This window comes from Sitophilus oryzae, unplaced genomic scaffold (assembly GCF_002938485.1).
Source record: "Sitophilus oryzae breed Bouriz unplaced genomic scaffold, Soryzae_2.0 scaffold_907_pilon_pilon, whole genome shotgun sequence".
Taxonomy (NCBI): Eukaryota; Metazoa; Arthropoda; class Insecta; order Coleoptera; family Curculionidae; genus Sitophilus; species Sitophilus oryzae.
Window position 1 is genome coordinate 1,405,974 of NW_022147536.1, and position 22,795 is coordinate 1,428,768.

The 22,795-nt window shown below is 32.1% G+C and overlaps 1 protein-coding gene across 2 annotated transcripts in view; it reads left to right on the top strand.

Annotated features, from left to right (window-relative positions):
• LOC115890696 overlaps nucleotides 1-22,795 on the top strand; it is a 317,145-nt gene that overhangs the window by 270,559 nt on the left and 23,791 nt on the right. For both annotated transcript variants that reach the window (XM_030911002.1, XM_030911001.1), the window contains exons 6-10: nucleotides 895-1,393; nucleotides 6,250-6,492; nucleotides 9,844-10,776; nucleotides 12,596-12,885; nucleotides 12,949-13,047. In XM_030911002.1, the coding sequence (XP_030766862.1) occupies nucleotides 895-1,393; nucleotides 6,250-6,492; nucleotides 9,844-10,776; nucleotides 12,596-12,885; nucleotides 12,949-13,047 (2,064 nt within the window). The remainder of the gene's footprint in view (nucleotides 1-894; nucleotides 1,394-6,249; nucleotides 6,493-9,843; nucleotides 10,777-12,595; nucleotides 12,886-12,948; nucleotides 13,048-22,795) is intronic.

The following is a 22,795-nucleotide window of genomic DNA, read 5'->3' on the forward strand; positions in this document are numbered from 1 at the left end:
GAGTAGAAAAAATATTGTGCTGGGTTGGCGTTGGTTTCTATGTAATTTGACAAATAAATAAAGCTGTCTCTTTAGTTGTCAGTTTTGAGTCAATATTCTTTAATTCTCTTTCGTGTCGATTGCTGATTGAATTGGAGCCAAAAATGGCTCAAAACGAAATAAGTAAATTACCAACAGATATTCAGGCTGAGACAAACCAAACAAACGCCATATCCATACTACTTCCATTTCAATCACGAATAACTTATGAAAAGGAATACAACAATTTTCAAAAATGGAAGTAATTAAAAAACGTGCGAGAAGAAATAAAGTTTTTAACCTATCCTCGCTGAAGTATCATTTAATCTACCCTGATCTACCCTTGCGGTTAAAGTACTATTTTATCTACTATTTTTGATAGATATAATGCAATTTTAACAGTTGCTATGGAAAAAATAAATACATTATTAATTGTATTTTTTTATAATTTTATTAATTGCGATTAATAAAATTACGTTTATCTCATCCAAGATACACCTTTTATTCGGTATTAAACGGGCTACACAATTTTGCTATCCAGAGAAAAAAGTCAGTAGTGACCGAAAGCAAAAGTCAAAGCAAAGCACAATCAGACTTATGTTGCTATCAAAAATAGACCTTATATTACATGAGGAATCTCCCCACAAGAGATGGCATATACTTTTTGAAACACTCTGTATATTATTTGTCTGATACTGTAACCATCGCTTAAAGTACTTCGATAGTGGCTTTGCTTTTTCGATAGCCTTTATTGATATTTCCATTAACACAGTTATGATAAAATATATTTCTTGTTATCTTTACTTAAAAATAGTTCTTAAAGTTAAACACAAAATAACTATATTAATCTGCATCTAAATTTTCTCATCTTTACAGAAAAAACCTTCCGAAAGCATAACCGATCAACTGAAAGACTACATCGACGAAATCGACGAGCAACTGTACAAGGAGACCGGCATTCGAATATCCAGCCCTTCTCCCCAAAAAGATCCACCCATATCCAAGAAAAATCCCCCTGCTCCCAAGAAAAATCCCCCCGTACCGGTCATTATCGATTTGGACAAGGCTGAAAAGATATCCGACGGTAAAAAATCCAAACTCAATTTCGGCCTGACAAAAAAACTCAAATCTTTCGCCAACAAAAAGCCCAAATCAGATGACCAACTTGGGAAGAATAGAGATGGATTTGGGACTGGTAAAAGTCTGCCAAGAAGAGTCGAAAATGAGTCGTCGAGGGTAGAAAATAGGGCGGAAGAAAAAAGGAATAGGAGGTCTGCAAGTGTCGAAGTTGAAGAATTAGAAGAACCGAAAGTTGAACCTTCGAATATGATTCATAGTAGTCAGCAACCTGCTGAGAAACTGCCCTTAACTAAAGGTAATGTGTATTTTTTATTTTACCTAATTAAAAATATATAATCGATACCAATTAAACTTTTAGTTACGTAATCGAGGGCACGATTTTTAAATTCATTGTTGCCAACCATGGATATATTCGGCGCCGAGCTGACTGGAATTTAAATTTCCCGCTGGGGATTCAGGTGGTAGCTCTGCTGTAAAAAATATCAAGTTGCCATATTTATCTATTTATTCCCTGACATTGTCATTCGTTTTAACACTTTAGTTTTGTATTACGAGCTTTTTCGTTTAAATGAATTGTGTTGCGATACTTTAAGCTTAAAAACGTTTACTAGCAGATTTTGCAGTAGAATATTGTTCTTTTTAGAACGTCTTTTAGTGTGAAGTGTACAAGATATAGCTTAACAGCCATAAAAAACTCATCGCCACTATATTAGAATATTTTGAATAGGAGAGCGGAAGTAATGACCCTTTGTATTCCTTAAGTTTTGTTAAGGAGGTCAGTTTTATTGATGTAAATAATAACTGTTATATATTTATAATTAATTTATTTTTGTTTCCTCAAAATACTTCGATTTAAAGAAAATATGTGGGCAACGCTGTGCCGGTCAATCGTAATCACGTGATTAAAAGTTTAATTGGTATGAACTATAGATAAACAGTTATCCCTATTATTAATTAAGTTATAGTGTGGGTTTCCCACTAGCACAAGCTCTAACTTTTTTTTATTTCTGGATATAGAACATTCATTGAAATAAAAATAATAGGTTTTTAGTCAATTTTTTTATATATATATGTACAGGGTGTCCCATTTTGGTTGAAATCATAAGGTATCTCCGTTTTTCGTGAAGGGTGCGGTTTTTACAAATCTGTGCCACTTTTTTGTCAAATGGAAGATGCTGTCAACAAAATTGTTATAACCCTTTTCGTTTCTGAGCTACAGGGTCTTTTCGAAAATTTTGCAATTTGGGACCGCCCCCGTATCTCCGTTATTATGTATGATATCGAAATAGTGAAAACTGATTCTTGTAGAACTTTTTTCGTAGAATATAGTGGCGTAATCTGTTTTTGTACGAAAAAAATATTTTTGAAAATATGAACTAAAGTTATGTTTTTTCAAATGGAACACCCTGTATATTTATAAATCATGTGATCAGCTTTGATATGAGCTTCTCAAATATATATATATATATATATATATATATATATATATATATATATATATATATATATATATATATATATTTATATATATACACTATTTACTGCAATATTTATATATATATATATATATATACTCTATATTTAAAATATATCATTTTTCTTAATATATCATTCACACATAACAAAATCAAAATGGTATTTACTAAAATAGACATGCACATATTAAAATTTTATTTGGAATTGATATATTTTACTTTTGAACTGTTACCACTGAACCTCTAAATATATTTTTCTCTTTTTTATAACGGAATTTATTATAATGGGATGGGTTTGCAAACATTTAAAAGCTTGCATTATCGAAGCATTTTTCAGGTGTTCAACATCGTATTAGTTGCCACGATATATTTCATATTTCAAAAATCCCCAAAATCAGAGATCGAGAACAGACAAATCCGGAAATCAAGGAGGCCATCATATGGGTACATTGGTTCCAATGCATTGATTTGAGAAATAATAATTTAACAAAATTCTAATATTTTCGTTGTAAGTTAAGTTGTGAGGGGAGCCCCATCTTGCTGAAAGTATATTTCACGTAAATTAGCTAAAGGAATATTTAAAAGTTCCGATACGATAGCTTCCAAGATTTACAAAGAGCGGTAGAGATTTAAGTTTCCCTAATATACAAAGAATTAATTAGTGGCTCTCAAAATAAAACAAGAGACAGATAGCAGTATTTTAACAAGCAACTTTTATTATCAATCATGGCCTACTAAAAAAAATGATCTTTTAATATGTTTTTTTTAAATATTGCCTTAAATATTGAAAACAAATATAGAGTGTTATATATTTTTGAGAAGCTTATAACAAGCCAGATCATATAATTCATAAATATACAGGGTGTTCCATTTAATAAAACATAACTTTAGTTCATATTTTTAAAAATATTATTTTCGTAGAATAACACACTACACCACTGTATTCTACGTAAAAAATTCTACAATAACACTTTTCACCGTCTCAATATCTTTAACAATAACAGAGATACGGGGGGTGTCCCAAGTTGCAAAATTTTCAAAAAGACCCTGTAGCTCAGAAACGAAGAGGGCAAAGAAAATTTTGTTAACGGCATCTTCCATTTGTTCATCAGTTCAGTTGTCCATCTTCTATCTTCACGAATAACGGAGATACCGTATGATTTCAACCAAAATGGGATACCCTGTACGTATTACCCTTGTATTACCAAAGATACCAAAAGTTATCAAATGTCAAACTTACTGAAATAAACTATTTGTTTCCATGGGACTAAAGTTTGATTTTCATGCATCCGTTGTCCGATGATACGATAGTAATTTTATTGGTTGAATTTAAAGGCTTCAATCCTTTTCTAACCAATAGAAGTCTTTAAATTCAACCAATAAAATTAATATCGTATCATCGTATCGTCGGACAACGGATGCATGAAAATCAAGCTTAATCCTGTATATTAGCAGTGAATCATATTGATTGTTCTCTAGTTTCAGAAATAGATCACACGTAACTTTATTTTTAATAGTTTTATCGAAATTTGATAAAAAAAATAGACAGCAATATGAATATCTAATATGATGTCAAAAGAGACATATTCAAAATCATCAATTACCGTATGATCGAGAAAAAACGGCGTCAGCGATGGCTATGAAATGAAGATCGCTGTCACTTTATATGTAAATTTACATGGGAAATGTCATCGATCGTCATTTCCCAGCCAACTGGACGCCGTTTTTTTTTCGATCATACGGTACTTTGTTATCAAGCATCAAACAACTTTAGACTTGTTTTGCACTTGTTTGAAAAATTATCTATGGACTAACTAACATATCAAAAACAAAACCTTATTCATATAATATATGAATAAGGTTGTAGACTAACATCAATGGATGGACTAACTAACATCAAATCAAAGCCTTATTCATATAATATATGAATAAGATTCATCAAAATCAAAGCCTTATTCATATAATATATGAATAAGGTTTTGATTTCATGTCAGTTAGTTCATAGAAACTATAATTTTTCAAAAAAGTGTAAAACAAGTCTAACATATCTTTTCTACTTATACAGGGCCAGTCTTAAAAAAGGGCTAATATTTTAGTGGTAGTATATTTCGACCCCAAAAATACGTCTATGAATTTTTTTTTCGTGAAAAAAAATTGAAAATTTGGAGTTTTTTTATTGGAATTTTTGAAAACAAAAATGGATTTTTTTATTTTTTAGTTAAAAACATTTTTTTGCTTGATAAAATGGCAACATAGGTAGGTAGCAGATTAAATTTACAAGGAAGGAAAACCAGAAAAGATACAGTGGTACTCAAAATTTAAGCAAAAAATCATTTTTTTTATTAATAAGTAAATTTAAATAGTTTTAATAATAAGACAAATGAACAAAACAGCGGCAGCGACAAGATTCTGAGGAGGAAAGATTAAAGAGTTCCTTTTGCTTGGCTGTAGAAATTAACTCTTCCAATACCCTAGACTATCCTGCATTTGTGAGAGAGACTCAACAACTATACTTGATACTTGGGACTATAAAGAATCTAGACACCCTAATAAATAAATCATAAAGATAAAAAAACATCATGAAAACTGTTTGTCTAGTAAAAACTACAAGAAACGTTATCAAAACAAAAGACGCGGTTTCGGTTTGGTGGAATTCGACTTTCATATAAACAGTTTCATTGGAAAACATATTTATGTTTCTGTTTTTGAGAACAAAACTAGTTATAATTGAGCCCGTTTAGAAACCATGATCCTAAAAATGTGATTATTCAATGAATAAGTGACACTAACAAATGTTCCAAGAGCTATTAGAGTCTCATTAATATACTGCTACATGAATCACCATTTAAATCAAATTTTTAACAGATTCTTCATCGTTTAATTTTAATAAAGATACCCTAAACGTCTGGATCTTCCAAGAATAAAATTTACATAAATCAAAGTTGATTATAGAAAAAAAATACTGAAATATTATATGAAATAAACTAACAGTATATTTGTTAAACATTTCTTGGAGTCATTATTTATTTAAATCGAATGTCACTGAAGACCTCACGGGTCATCAAATGAATAACAAATTACAAATTTAAACATATTAGGGGATTAGCATTAAATGTGAAGAATTGATATTCCATTGTGAAGAAGATTTATCCAAGCCTATACCAATATGAAAATAAATTCCTTGTCGACTTATTATTAATGAACTTGCGATTAAAGCTGTTTGTTTAAGGTCACATATTTTTGTTTGTTTGGGATGTAGGTCAATAATAGATTCTAGAAGTTCTAGGTTTATATATTTAAGTTACAGAAAAAACTTTCAGTAAAGAACAATTAAGAGATCTCTCCAAAAAAGTGCTATGGGTATTTCGCCACTGTAAGAAAATCTACAAAATAAAATAGTTATATTTTGTAAACACTTCAGTCTTCATTACAATATTTGGTTTTAGAAACTTAAACACGCCTGGAGAAATGAATATACAGGGAGTTCCGTTTAAAAAAATACAACTTTGATATTTTTTTTTTATTTGGGCCACTCTGTATCTTGTAACAATATTTTGAAATTATAACTCTAATAGTCCTGCAACAAACCCAAAACTTACAATTTGAAAAAATCTAATCGTTTAACCACAATACTCTGCTGTATAACCAATATTTAATTTGCTCATTTTTCTTGCAGGGAGAACGGTAAACACCATGGTGAAACGACTGAGCAGCGACACGTGCGCATCACCGCCGCACATGCGCACTCACGTGCTTATATCGCCGAACGTTTCCGTTCAGCACAATAACAACCAGCCTTTTTCTTACACTAGGGGTCTCAGCCCGGACAAGTGTCTGTCCAACGAGAACCTGGCACCTAACGGTACTAAACCCGTCATTTATGCCCAAGTGGTGTGCAACAATAACGGCAACGGTCTGAGTAAGTACCTACCTTTTTTATATAAAATAATTCTTATTAAATATGTCGTACTTCAAGGCTGTCTTAATATGGAACTGTAAAATAGTGAAATATGCCACAAATAACTAATTAATAATCAAATATCGAGCGTTTGGTGTATGTTTGACCTTATGTTCCTCAAATTAAGAAATATCTTATATAACGAAATAGATATTCTGATTTTTTAGACAAAAATAAAGAATAAAGTGACGAAAAAATGCAATTTTAATTAAGAAAAATACCTTCTATTTATCATTTAGCTTCACCTACATGTGTCAGTATTTAGTAATTTTTTATATAAGACGATAAAATGGTATTTTATCGTCGACCGACAATATTAATTCACGAGCGACGAAATCGCGAGTGAATTAATTTCGGGAGACGATAATGCAATTTTATCGTCGTGTATAAAACAATATTTTTTTCCATAGCGAGTTAAAAATATTGTGCTGGGTTGGCGTTGGTCTCTATGTAATTTGACAAATAAATAAAGCTGTCTCTTTAGTTGTCAGTTTTGAGTCAATATTTTTTAATTCTCTTTCGTGTCGATTGCTGATTGAATAGGAGCCAGAAATGGCTCAAAACGAAATAAGTAAACTACCAACAGATATTCAGGCTGAGGCGACAAAAAATTTTAAAAATGGAAGCAATTAAAAACGTGCGAGAAGAAATAAAGATTTAACATATCCTCGCTGTTAAAGTATCATTTAATCTACCCTTGCGTTTAAAGTACTATTTTATCTATTATTTTTGATAGATATAAGGCAGTTTTAACAGTTGCTATGGATAAAAAGGATATTTTGCTATTGATATTTTTTAATTCTCTTTCGTGTCGATTGCTGATTGAATTGGAGCCAGAAATGACTCAAAACGAAATAAGTAAATTACCAACAGATATCCAGGATGAGGCGACAAACGCCATATCCAAACTACTTCCATTTAAATCCCGAATAAATAATGAAAAGGAATACAAAAATTTTCAAAAATGGAAGCAATTAAAAACTGTTAAAGTATCATTTAATCTACCCTTGTGTTTAAAGTACTATTTTATCTACTATTTTTGATAGATATTAGGCAATTTTAACAGTTGCTATGGAAATAAAGTATTTTATTATTGGCTCCAATTGATTTGTGATATAGTTTTTTAAACTCTGATTTGAGTTTTTTTTTTAATTTTTTGTTTTTATCTGCAATAAACTTACCGATATAATTTTATTTTACACGTATCGCAATATTTCGTACATTATAAAAAGTATACAGATCATACAAGTTCAAGGAACTGTTCCTTTAGAGGAACCAGAACTATGGAAATAGTTCCTTCTAAAAAAACTAGAATTACCGTCTATCTGGCGTTGCAGACAAAATAATTTTAATAATTGGTTCAAATAAAACTCAAAAACGGCACACTACCTCTATTACAATTAAGGCAATTAATTATAAATAATAAAATATATAGTATGTTCCCGGATTGTCTTTACAAGAGGAAAAAAACTAATTTATTATTGACATTTTAAGAAAAATGTATTCTTCATAAAAACTTTTACTTGTTTTAAAATAGTTGATCCCGTTTGTATTTTTCGAAATTTCCATATTTTAGCGAAAATTAAGAAAAACATAAAAATATGGTTGAATTTTCCTAAAAGTCAAAAGGCGTTCTTTTGTTAAAGTACCACATGTTTCGATAACTATCATCACTCTTTCCGTAGCATTGAACTAAATAAATGTGGTGCTTGTTTAACATTTTAAGACAGCAAAAAATATCACGTTAATTAAAATTCTACAAATAACACTCTATCAAAGAATGAAAACGAAATTATGTTACCATAGAAATACGTTATAGTAGCGTAGACAGCACATCAAATTGCATTCAATCATAGGTTGACATTTGCTGGTTTTTCATGTTACCTTTTCAGTTTTAATTTAAAAATAAGTGTTTTTCTTAAATTAGTTAAAATCAGCTTGTCCAAAATTGTTCAAATTTGACATGTGTATTCAGCATACCCAGACCTTTATAAAACTTACTAGCGTGTACACGCGACTTCGTTCGCGTCGAATTAATCATTTGTAATGGTGATGATAAAGCAAAGCAAGAATTTCCATTAACATACAAACTGGATAAAATTTTCTCACATTTATGTCAGCACGAGAAAAAACAATATGGTAGTTTCATCTCGTTGGAATTTGACTTCCGAAAAATAAGCATTTTACGTCAAGCAGTTTAAGCAGAATCGTGGTTAAGAAATTACACAACTTTTTGAAACACTCTGTATATTTTTTTAAAAAATTTCAAAATATGTAAAAAAACCAAATAAATTATGCTTGTCCAAGCGTTTTCCCGAAGACTAACCATTTTTTAAATAACAAATGTTGTAATATTTGAGGGGCGTTTTCACCCTCTTGGAATTTGAGATTCGAGAAACCCCTCCTTATCAAACCTCTACACCCCACAGTCAATCCGTTTACCAAAAATCAGCTTTAAGCGTCAAGCAGTTTAAGCAGATTCGTGATTACTCAATGGTCATATTTTATGAAACACTCTGTATAAATTTATAAAAAATCTTAAAATATGTAAAACAACAAAATAAAATATACGTGTTTAAGAGTTTTTCCGAAAAACTCACCGGTTTTTAAAAAAAATATATTTTAATATTTGAGGGATAGTTTCACCCCTTTAGAATTCGAGTTTCAAAAAATCCCTTCTTATCGAACCTCCACACCCTAAAGTCAGTCTGTTTTCCAAAAATCAGCTTTTTACGTCAAGCTCTTTAAGCAGGATCGTGATTAATCAATGACCAGATTTTTCGAAACACCCTGTATACATTTTTAAAAAATCTTAAAACATTTAAAAAAACAAAATAAAATATACGTATTTAAGCGTTTTTTCGGAAACTTGACCGTTTTTTAAATAAAAAATATTGTAATATTTGAAGGGTGGTTTCACCCTCTTGGAACTGGAATTTCGAAAAATCCCTTCTTATCGAACCTCTACACCCTAGAATCGACCTACATGCCAAAATTGAGTTTCTTACGTTGAGTGGTTTGAGCAGGATCGTGATTAATCCGTATGTCAGTCACTTAAGGATTTTATATATTAGTATAGATTTACGACTTCGCTGTCAAATCAATAGGGGAGCCAATATTTGGCCAGTCTAAAATTTGTATGGGACTTCCTATGTTTCCAACAACGGTATAAAACTTATCTGGACATACAGTAATTACGTCAGATAAGAAACTTACCAAATTATAAAACGTACCAAAATTATAAATTTGAATATGATATATATTTTCATACCAATTAAACTTTTTTAATACTGTTTATCTTCTTCTTTCCAGCCAATGGAAAGCAAACGGTCCACACCGCCTTTACCAACGGCCGTCGCCAGCCCCAATCCGACTCAGATGAAGGCCTCGGGGGTGAGGAAGGTTCCGGCATCACCCGGAAGTCCGGTACCCACTTCGGGGACGACAGTTTCGACAGCTACACCGAGCAACTGCTCGACGAAATCGACAAATACAAAGCCGAAAGCCCCATCTTGCCCAAATATCGTAACCCCGTCTCACTTAATGGCTTCACTGGACTTGCCGAGCGCGGAAGGGCTGATGGAATGGATTCAAAAAGACGCGAAAGCCTAACGGAACAAGAAAACGATATTATTCCTCACAGGACAGACTTGGCTACGAGAAGAAACCTTCTTGAGTCCAGAATGAACCGGAGAATGAGCGATAAAACTGCAACACCTTCTCCAGAACATCCCTCCTCGAGACCTGGACCTACAAATAACGTATACATCACAGAATCCTCCTCAAAGTACTACAGAAGCGGCTCCACCAGTCCGGTAGGCTTCAAGGAAAAATACATATCCACCAGCCACAGAGACAAATACGGAGAACGACGTACGGAGTCACGAACAAAGAAATATTTCGGTGAACCCCAAGACAATCTTTCAAACGGATTTGACAGTTTCGACTCTCAACATAGCACCGGTGATTATAGGTCGTATCGTCCTGAAAAACCTCATCTATCCAAAGATAGGGACGTTTATAAATCTACTCCAGAAATAAGGCATTTGGAAGCGAGGAATGTGGGGCACGCTTACCATGGGTCTCTCCCAAGAGGGGAGAAGATTCAGAGTAGAAATGTGGGGAGGAAGTTCAGGTCTGAGAGGCATCTGGATCTGGTGGAGGATGGGAGGGAGGTGAAGAGTTCTGGAACGTCGAGAGAATCCAGGAATCGGCAAGAAGTGTATAATGATAGTGAGGATGAAGGTAAGGTTCTACTAATAAGTTTATTAGTACTGGAACATTTTCGATAAATCAATTCGATAGAGCAGCTTATTAACCACAGTATATTATTTCTTATGTTTGAATGGATTTATATCAAACCATATTATTATACCGGGTGCGTCTCAAAAGTGGCTCACCTCCTATAACTTTTTTATTCTTTCAGATAAAAAAACGATATTTGGTATGTTAGTATAAGACATAGATCAGGATTGATTTACGTATTCAATTGTTTTCGCTCACTTCCTGTTTTACCGGAAATGACTAAAACTTTTGATTTTTAAATGGCATCCTCCGCATTGTTTTACTTTTTTGATAGAAAATGACACTCTGAATAGAACGACAGATCATATGTCAACTTTTGACATATTCACTTAAAAAAAACATCGTATTTCAATCTAGAATGCCATGGCTGTGTTTAAAACACTAATTTTTAATCAAGAAGCCTTGGAAAATAGATTTGATCGTCTAATGTGTTTAGTGTCTTGTCCTTGCCAGTTAAAAGATGCCTATTAAAAGATGCGTATTTTTAACCATATCTCAATTTTTTCAAATGGAACGAGGGTGGCTCATTAGCATATTCGGACAAAGCATTTTTCTACGAATAATTTGGTACCGCACACTTGATATTTTGAGTCAAATTGTCGTTCAAATAAGCCATATGCGAAAAGGTTGTCATATGATATGCCATTTCCTATCGAATAAAGAAAAAAATACCGAGGGATGATAGTTTTAAACATAGATTTTGCACACATTCTAAATAGTACACAATAGCTATTTGTATCATTCTAATATACAAAAACAAAAATATATTACTAAATTTATACACATGATTAATGAAAGAAATATATATCAAAATATTACAAATAAACATGAACTTATTAATAAAACCGTAGTTAACCTTTCTAAAAGAGTTTTATCTAACTCTGAAAAATCAGTTTTACCAAAAGGTTTAAATTTTAGCGTAACTGATAAAAACGTTTCAAAATTAGATTTGGTTTCTGCTATTGAAAATATAGCACAAAAATTACCTTTAGAACTCGCGGATGAATATCGTGTTAGGTCAAAAATTATTCTAGAAAGACTTATTACGTTTAAACCTAATACTAATAGAGAGGAAAGGTTAGCTATTAAAAATTTAAAAACAGACAAAACAATTAAAATATTACAAGCAGACAACGGTAACGCTACAGTAGTTGTATAGATTTAGACGAATATAGTAACAAAATTACAGATCTTATAAATAACGGTAGTTACACAAAACTTTCAAAAGATGGCTATGAAATGAAGATCGCTGTTTGATGGGAAATGTCATCGATCGTCATTCCATAGCCATCACTGACGCCATTTTTATTCGATCATACAGTACCTATTAATCAATTAAGGCCGCGTGAACAAACATAACACATATACAATTTTATAAACTAATTCTTTATAATAAAATTAAATAACAAAAGTATTGTAATTTTATTCCTATAGATTAAGTTAAAAGTTATTATAAACCCGTGTTCAAATTAACGAAATATCATCGCACCAACAGATATTTTAGAAACGTCTAGGTTTACTTATTTCACTGAGATTTATGAAAAAAAGTCCGTTGCCTCGGGTATAGATACCGAACTATTTTATTTCACGCAATTAGTTTTAAGGCGCTTTTAAGAATCGAAACTAGGTCGAAACAAACCGAAGTAACGAAATAAGACAAAACGCGACATTGACCTGTTTCAGTCTATTCTCCGCATAGTGTAGAATGTGTTATAATCCTACAACGGGTTATTCTATTTAAAAAAAATAATTTGACTAGGTTTTGCCAGTTCTCTGCTGATCGCCAGCGAGAAGCAGCACACCGACGACAGCCTAGCGAGAAAGTCTCGTCGGGACTACGATTCCGACCGGAACTACCCGAAAGAAGACGAGTCGTACCGATTGGGGGACAGCAGGGATACTCCCAGGTACATCCCGCGGGAGCGCAGCATAGACGACGGGTCCCATTTTGATCCTCGTCTGGATAAGGAGCTTGAACGGTCTACAACGACGTTGAAGAGGGTGGAGAAGAAACCACCAAAGCCTGAGAAAAAGAGTGGATTGGAGAAGGTAAGATGGAGAAGGAAGATGGAAGGGGTAGATAGGGTAATAATGGATGGTTTGTTCTTATAGGTTAAATCGTTGTTTATGAGGGATAACAAGAAAAAGAAGGAGAAGGCTATGGTGAAGGAAAAGAAGACGAGGGATCAAGTTGATAACAAATTTGATACGGTAAGTTGAAAACTTTTTACTAACTTATATTTAACTTACTTAGGTGCCCGGTGACGTAGAGGTACAATCTAAAGGTTGTGGATTCGAATCCTATCAGCTGAATATTTATTAAAATAAAAATAATTTGTGTACAGGGTGGCTCGAATTCGACGCTCATCATTGGGATTTCAGAAATCCTAAGAGATACAGGATCGGTTAAATGGAGGCAAAGTTGCGCAATTTGATGCTCAATAAAATGCCGTATTGCATTTTTATTTTTTTTTGCATAAAATATTCTGGTGATAGAATTTTCTGTATGAAACGTCGGCAAATATCAAAGTGACTATATATAGTGTTTTAAGAGTGATGAAAGGATTTAATTAAATTGAAAAAAAATCAGCTCCGTATTTAAAAATTGCCGCTGGGAGGCATGTATAGCCGCCCATACTAAAGTATGTTAATACAAAGTTGGTAGGCAGTTCTTTTAGTTTCAAAGTAAAGAAATTTTTCCAATTTTGGTCCGCGATTATTTCCCCTATCCGCCACCTGGGGTTGCATTCGATGGGAGTTTGGAGTTATCCACACGGATTTTCTCAAAAACGGACTACGGAAACACGGAATATCTCAAAAACTGATTTGACTGATTTTGATGATTTTGATTTTGTTGCAAATATTATTCCTAATCTTAAATTGAAAACCGCGTTTCGCTAGCTACTGTAAATTTAGAGTTACAATTTTTTAAAATTTTTAACTCCTCCCATACCCCCTTACCGACCCCCCACCCCCATCAAAAACTAATGGCCAGATTTTCGGGTGCCACAGTATTTTTGCCAAATTTGGTTAAAATCGGTTTAGCCGTTTTTGAATAATCGTGTTACAGACGGACAGACAGACACCATGAAAATATTTTGTATTTAGGTCATTCATGATCCAAATAACTCATTTTGAGTGAGATTAAAAAAACTTTTTTTTGTCGATCTTAATAGCCTACCATACCTGTTGGTATGGTCGGCTAAAAAAATTAAGTTGATGATGGTCGGTATGATTACCAAAAGTGTGTAGGCCATTTAATGCCGATTACAAGTTGTATTTTGATATTGTGGCCATGTCGATCTCCTCGGTGAGATAAACGCAATTTTATTAATGACAATGAAATTAAAATAAAATTAATAAATTATTTATTTAATGAAATTTGTTACTAAATTTTATTAAAATATATAACACTGATATACAGTGCTACCTACAGCAAATTCCCCCAAAAAATAATGGTATTTAAGATAATTACAAAAAGCCTATTTTAAAAAATTTTAACACCCTGTAACTTTAATAATATATAAAATTGGTCAATAATAATATCTATATCGTCGTCCATTATTTTTACATAAATCCTTGACCGCAATTTTTAAAAAACGCACTTCTTTTTGGAAGGTAAAAAGGAACAAAATATAGGCCACCGAAATCACGAAAAATCTCTAAAAATAACCGCAAATCTGTTAGTCCGGCGAATTTACGAGCTCTGCTACCCGCGTAGGCCTTCTAGTGTCCATTTATGGACACCTGCTCGCCGTCCTGGTCAAATAGAACCAGTGGTGCACATAGAAACATAACTAAAGGGTTTTTTTCTTGTTAGTTCATTCACTAATACCTACATCCTTAATATAGTCTATAAAATGAATAACTTTGAATTTTGACCGTCATTTTTTACCAACATAGCAAATATAAAATCTCTCTGTAAAAAGAGTTACTGAACGGATCAGATAGGTAACTCTTGTTACTTTCGTGGAATAGAAAAGGAAAATAATAAAACAAGTAACAGTTTTTCCTCTTCTTACAAAAATCAACACGAAATGTCATAATTGTCAAAAGTAAAATGTCATCAGCTTTTGACATTTTTAAATATCAGACCAATGTCGTCCCTAATAGAACAGCCTCGGAGTGAGATTTATGACTTCACACTAGTTAGATACTACGGATTAAAAAATATGTTGTAGAATACATTGAAAACATAATTCTTCCTCGTATTTTTGGTTTGTATTTTAAAAATGATATAGTTTACATAAAATATACATAATATACAGTTAATAAATACAATATATACACCTATTTATAGTAATAAATACTTTGGCAAATAAACTATAAACCATACAAATGCAGCTAATGTTTTACAATATACAAATAATGAATAGGTACATAGGATAATGGGTAAAATGTAAAATATATTTTAAATTTTGGGGTTTGAAAATCGATCTAATTTAACAAAAAACATGCAATATCTACTAATAGTGATATATTATTATTTGCATTCACAAAATTTATATGTATATTTTGCAAGTATCAATGTTCAAAATATTATATTAGCAAATAATACAATATCATAGAAAAAAGGCTATGAAATAATGATCGCTGTCATTTTATAATATGTAAAATTATACTAAAATTTTTGATTTTCTTGGGATTTCGTGAAAAACGCTGATTAAGTTTTCATTTGGTTTTTCATTATTTAAATTCGGTTTAAAAAAACCTTTCAGCTGACATTATAACCTTCATCAGTGTTGTGTCATATGAAAAAAATAGTGTCGAATATAATCCAAAAAATTTCATATAAAATATTCACACTACACACCACATAATGTTTACTGCAATTAATAAACTAATATAAACTTGTCAAAAGATAACCACATATTTTTTAAGATTATTATTCTGAACACTAAAACTATCTACATTGACTATGGAGTACGATTTCAGCAATAGTCAATGTACCTATTCATTATTTGTATATTGTAAAACATTTGCTGCATTTGTATGGTTCATAATTTATTTGCCAATGTATTTATTACTATAAATAGGTATATGTATTGCATTTATTAACTGTATATTATGTATATTTCATGTAAACTATATCATTTTTAAAATACAAACCAAAAATGCGAGGAATAATTATCTTTTCCATGTATTCTACAACATATTTATTAATCAGTAGTATCTAACTAGCGTGACGTAATAAATCTCGCTCCGAGGCTGTTCTATTAGAGACGGCATTGCGTCAGCATGGCCGCAAGTTGCTAACCTAATAAAATTGACACTAGAAAAGCCCGCGGGAACTGTCAAATTCAAAGTTATTCGTTTCACAGACTATATATTATGTTTACCCAATGACCACTGTAATTCACTAATGATTATTGATTCCCTAATAATCGATGAAGTATGAAAGTTTATTATTCCACTCTGAATGCTTATACCATCGTCAAATTATGAAAATGCAATAATATAATTCATATCAAATAAAATTTTAGTCACGGGGTTAAGCTTGACCGGCACAGCGTTGCCCACTTTTACATTTTTTCTTTAAATCAAAATATTTTAGGAAACAAGTTAATAAAAAATTTGATACATTAACTTGTTTGGCTAAGCAAATATTATAATATTCATTTATCAAATACTTCATAGCAAAATTATTGGAATTTCTGCCACCCGTTGAATAACATGAAATCCATTGGTGCCAACGGAGACATCAACAGTCAGATGGACAGTGAACCTCTCTAGGATAATCTTAGTTCTTGTCATCATTGGCAAAAAATAAACATACTAACTAGATAATTATTTGAAATGATAATTTCGGGAACATTTAGTCTTTTTTTAAATTGATCATAAATCTTTCTAGAAAAAAATATGATGAAACAGTTTCTGTTAAACTTTTCCAAATTTATTATTTCAGCCTAATAACTATTTAGGTTGTATTCCGTTGCTCAACTTGGTTATGGTTTTATGTTCCGTTTCTATGGGTTTCCTGAAAGTTTTGTTATTACGGAACACGGTTCCTGAAAAATTCGGTTATAACTGTCACCAAACTAACCAGCGCGAGAAGGCTGGTTTTTCTGGTTTTGTTTATCAATCAATGTCATTTATGTGACAGATATCAAGCAAATATTGGAAGTTCGAGTGAAATTCTCATTTAATTTCTAAAATTTGTAATAATATTTTGTATTTACATCCAAAATTAAGGGAGGTAGGCAGTAAAGGTAAATAAATTTCATTTACTAAATAGAACGACTTTTTAGGACCATTTAAACTTATCATGCAGCCATTCTTTCTTAAAGTCAGGAACATTTAAAGAAAACATGAAAAATAAGACATCAAGTAATCTTTGGGCTTCGGTGAACTATTCTGACACACGATTTTTCCTAGAAAATGAAGCTTATGTTACCTTAAAATGAATTTCTTGGATTATTTGACTAAAATCTGATGTAGAAAAATACGTTTCACATCACAAACATTCTTAAAAATGTTGTTATTTTATTTTTATGGCAAATTTACGCCGACAGTATTGAAGGTCGAGTTTTGACAAATATTGCGAATTGATACATGGTTGTCAGATCAGCTAGTAAACTATCCGGAAATTCATGCATCTTTTTTTTAGGGAAAGAAATGACGTCATAGGTTTTAAAATGTCTCTTTTAATACGAATTAGGGTAAGCTATCACTTTAGTGCAACAAAATTTGAACGCTGTCTAGTAGCTTATTCGTTAGTGTGGATTATTTTAAAGCAATTTCTGAAATAAAATTTGCGGATTTTTCAGGTTATAGGAAAATATAAGATTTTTAAATATATACTATTTTTCGACGCGTAATCAATGAAGTTTTGTCATTAGGCACAATTAGGTTAGCCTGGTTATTTGGAGGGTGTTAATGCATTGGTTAGCCTGGTTATTTGGAGGGTGTTAATGCATTGGTTAGCCTGATTATTTGGAGGGTGTTAATACATTGGTTAGCCTGGTTATTTGGGGAGTGTTAATGAATTGGTTAGGTGGTTATTTGGTGGGGTTGGTTGCTTAAACGTGTTTTGATTGCTTTTGTTTCACTCTTTTGTTGTTTTTTTTTTAGTTTTCCCATTCACACATTACCAACGCATTTTTATTATTAAAAATGACTATTTTTTCAAAATAAATATAAAAAAACAGAAAAAGAAAATTCAGTGGAACTGGCAACATTGTTTTTCCTTCTGACGCTGTCATGTTAAATCAAGTGTGAAAATTCTCCATAACGTCAAATATGTGTCAAAAACTACTAAAATTAAATTACAATATTTTAAAATTCTGTGCATAATCTCCATTTATTTTTATTTAAAACTACTACTAAAAATGGTTACTTTTTGATAAAAAAAAAGAAAAATGTAAAAATCGTGTGTCAGGATAGTTCACCAGACCCCGTGTTTTGTAAGCTCTAAAAATTGAAATATTGATTAGATTTGTTTATTTATTATTAATCTGTTTTAATATTGGACCTGCAAATCTTCACTTGAGCGTCTAACGAGTTTAACAGGTTATTAATAAACTTTTTTTCAATATTGAACACCATTGAGAAGAAGAAGCAAACGTAAAAGCAGAGAATAGGTACGTTAAAAATGCATAAAAGATAAATTTTATAATAGATACAGGTACTTATTGAAATTTAGAAAACGTCAACATTTGACGTTTCCAATCAAACCGTTCCGTATCAAACCTATGTTTTTCAGGAACCGCTCTTTACCGTAGTTTACCGGTCTGGTTCGCCTGGTTTTGCAACGGAATACAGCCTTAGTCAACATGTTTGATTTTTGTCAGTGATGATGATGTATTGATTATTTTGATTAATAATCAATACATGTCATCACTGACAAAAATCTTGAGAACCATTAATCGTATCGATTTTTACAAAGAGGCCTTTTTTACATAAAAAAAAAGCGGAAATGTTTTTTTTTTCACTCAGTAGTGTAATACAGGGAATGAACAAGAAATTATTTCTGTTCAAAACAGTTAAGAAATATGTGTGTGGTGGCGCCCTCTACAAGTAGGAGTAATACTGACATCTAAATCGAATTTTTCATGTCAAAAAACACTCATTCGCCAATTTTCATCTAAATATGTATGTTAAATATGGACGTTAATTCAGAAATTATTTAGATAAAATAAGTAAAAATTAAACTTCTACACCCGGTATCTCTAAAACAAAGCATTTAAGGACACGATTTTATACGAACTTTTTTACTCATTCTGCAAATGGACACCTACTCCAGTATCCTTCAGGCAGAAATTTACGCTATCGAAAGATGCGTACCATTTATCTTAGATAGGAACTATCGAAAACAGGAAATTGCCATCCTATCCGATAGTCAAGCAGCACTTAACGCGATCAACTCAGTAACCATCAATTCGAAGTTGGTCAAAGAATGCCTAGAGAAGCTCAACAAATTAGGCAAAGAAAATAAAGTCCTCCTACTCTGGGTGCCTGCTCACCAAGGGATAGAAGGCAATGAAAAAGCAAATGATCTAGCTAGGAAAGGAGCGAACACTCCACTAACTGGACCAGAACCGTTCTGTTTTCCAAACGGGAATCAACTGAAAGCGGAACTGAAGAATCTGGAAGACTCCAACCGCAATTTGGAATGGGTGTCCTCCAACGGTCTAAGACACTCCAATAAGTTCCTCAGAACTTACGACCGAGAAAAATCAAAGGTTTTCCTTGATTTAAGTAAAAGCAATCTTCGGATTGTCACGGGGTTTCTAACAGGACACTGTCTCCTCAACAAACACCTCAGTAGGCTGACGCTGAGAAACAACGGCGAATGCCGATTTTGTGGGGAAAATGGGGAAACACCGGAACACCTTATCACTGAGTGCGCCGAGACGTCGACCATTCGTGCCATGAACTTTGGTATGGCTGATATCGAGGATGGAGAGCTGGCCTCTGTGGAGCCGTCTCAGATACTGGCTTTTGTTAAAGCCCTGAGACTGTATGATGAGTTATAACTCGTTATAACTCAAGAAAGAAGAACACACAATAGATCTATAAGGTCGCGGTGATTAACTCCTCTCCTAAACATTCTACATTCTTCCCAAATTTCAAGGGAGCAGCCTGTATATTTCATCCCTCAGATGCGTACGCCACTGTAGGGATATTCTAACAGTGTGACTCATTCCGCTATCGATGGCGAGACACACTCATACCCATTAATCGCCAATGGTCTGCAGGAAATGCGCCCGAGAAGACGTCATCATCGCTAAGCTCACTTCTTCGCAGTTGGTACTACCCACCCGAACGCCTAGAAAAAAACGGCGTACCACCGTTAAAATGGCGCCGGTGCATTTCTCCACGATTCTTTTATTAGGAGAATTTCGCACGTATAGGCGTCCTACGCGCCTATCTTGCAATAGATTTTGATTAAGATTTCTGAGACACGTAATTCTTGGCTTCCTCGATGTTATCGATTTGAAAAGAAATGCTATTAAAAGAAGAGAGTAGCAGTAGCGGCTGCAGCAAAAAAACTGATATAACAAGTGGTTGCTGGCGAAAGACTTTATAGCCTCGTGACGGTTCCTCAAAAGTTGCACATATGCACGAGAAAAAGTGTTAAAATATCGATTACTAGATATTATTATTATTATTCAAAAATCTGCTGTAAAGAGAGAGGGAACCTTTACATCTAAATTTAATACACTTATTTTAAAAACAAATTCGTGTATCTAATATACAGGGTGGTCCGAACTGTATTCCGGAAACTTCGGCGGCATATTCTGCAGATAAAAATAAGTAAAAATTCGTAAAAATGTATGTCCTAAAATGCTTTGTTTCGAAGATACAGGGTGTAGAAGTTTCATTTTTATTTCGATTTTTTCCAAATAATTTCTGAAGTAACGTCAACGTTTGGATGAAAATTGATGTCCGAGATTTTTTTGACACGAGAAATTATATTTTAATAAATTGTACTGAAGCTGTGGTTGGTTCCTTGTGAAACATCGTTGAAATATTAGTTTTTTAATAAAGCACGCTTTTAGATGTTTCAAAAAACTTTTAATAAGAGTAACTTTAACTCAACATATATGTTTCGGCTTGTTAGGCCTTTTTCAAGAGTTTTTTAAGAACTAATCGTCTAACTACACTGTAACTATATATATATTTACTATGGGGGTGGGTTCAGAGAGTTTACAATAGGGGTAATAAAAAATGTGTTTAAAATCCTGTTGGTCGTTAACATTATTTTCGTTTTTAACAGATTTTAGTATTTCTAACTGTTCAATGTAATTTAAGCGTCTACCTTTTGTTTCTCTGTGTAGTAACTTAATTGAGTTTTCATTAATTTTGTGATTATTTACTATACAATGAGTTGCAAGACCAGAACTTTGCTGGAGATTATTAATAGACTTTACATGTTCTTTAATCCTTATATCTAAATTTCTACCTGTTTGGCCTATGTACACGGCATCACAATCATTGCAATCCACTCTATATACACCCGACTTATTTTTGACATTAGTTTTGTCTTTATTATTTAATAAAATTTGACCTAAATTTCTTTTATTTACGTTAATAATTTTACATCCTATTTTATTGAGATTATTTAATATTTTGTTAGTTAAATTAGGAATGTAGTTTAAAAGTCGATAATTGTTATTGTCTTTAGAATTAGCGGAATAAAATTTTTTCATTAATATTTTCTTTTGTTTTTTCTTTAGCATATTATCAATAAGGGAACACTTATATCCTTTGTTGATGGCGATTTGTTTAATAATATTTAACTCTTTTTTAAAATTCTCTGGGCTCAGTGGAAACATTACCAATCTATGAATTAAACTATGAAAGGGTGACATTTTGATTTGCCAGGATTGGTGTGATTGACTATGTATTACAGTGTCTGTGGTAGTGGGTTTTCTGTAAATATCAAATTGTAATCTATTAGACTGTTTTATAATTGTAACATCAAGAAAATTGATGGTATTAATACCTTTTTCAATAGTAAATTGTATTCTCGGGTTAATTGAATTTAATAATGTTAAAAAACTGTTTAAATTTCTCTCGGTGCCTGACCAAATACAAAAAATGTCATCTACATATCTTGCCCAATAATTTATTTTTGATATTAAACTACTCTTGTTTTTAAATAGCTTCTTTTCAAAATCTGCCATAAATATTTCTGCGAATAACGGTGAAATTGGGGAACCCATCGGTAACCCATCTTTCTGTTTAAATATTTCATTGTTATACTGAAAATAGTTTTGTTCTAAACAAGTTTCAATTATTGTTATTAAATCTGATTTTACTATTATATTAAGATTAGATTTATCAATTAGTTCATAAATAATAGAGGACAATTCATGGGTTGGGATAGAAGTGAACAGGCTTTTGACATCGAAAGAAACGAGTGTTGCATTATGTGGAACTTCAATATTTTTCAAATTATCTAGCAACTCAAAAGAATTCTTTATGGCAAATTTTGATTGAAAATTGATCATGGAAGGAAGTGTTTTAGCTAGTATTTGACATAATTTATAAGAGGGAGCATTTATGTACGAGACGACTGGTCTAACTGGATTATTGTCTTTATGTAATTTTAGTAAACCATAGAGTAATGGGGGTGAAGGATTCATTATTTTGGCATAGTATTCATTGTTATTAGGTAATATAGATTTGTTATTTTTTAAAATAGAAAGAATTTGTTTTTGAAAATTACATGTTGGATCAGAAATTTTAGTAAAATCTCCACTATTTAAAATATCAGCTATTTTCTTATCATATTCTGTTTTTGTAAGAATTGTTATAGTGTTGCCCTTATCGGCTTTTGTAATTATTAAATTGTTATCATTTATTTTCTTGGGAAGAAAATTTTCTGGGGGAAAAATATCATACAGTCTATAGCCAGAGAAATAAATGATAACAATTTGAATAATACAAAAGCCACTTCCTAACTGGCTCTTAATTCTTACAAGCAGACTATGATGAAAATAACTGATATTAA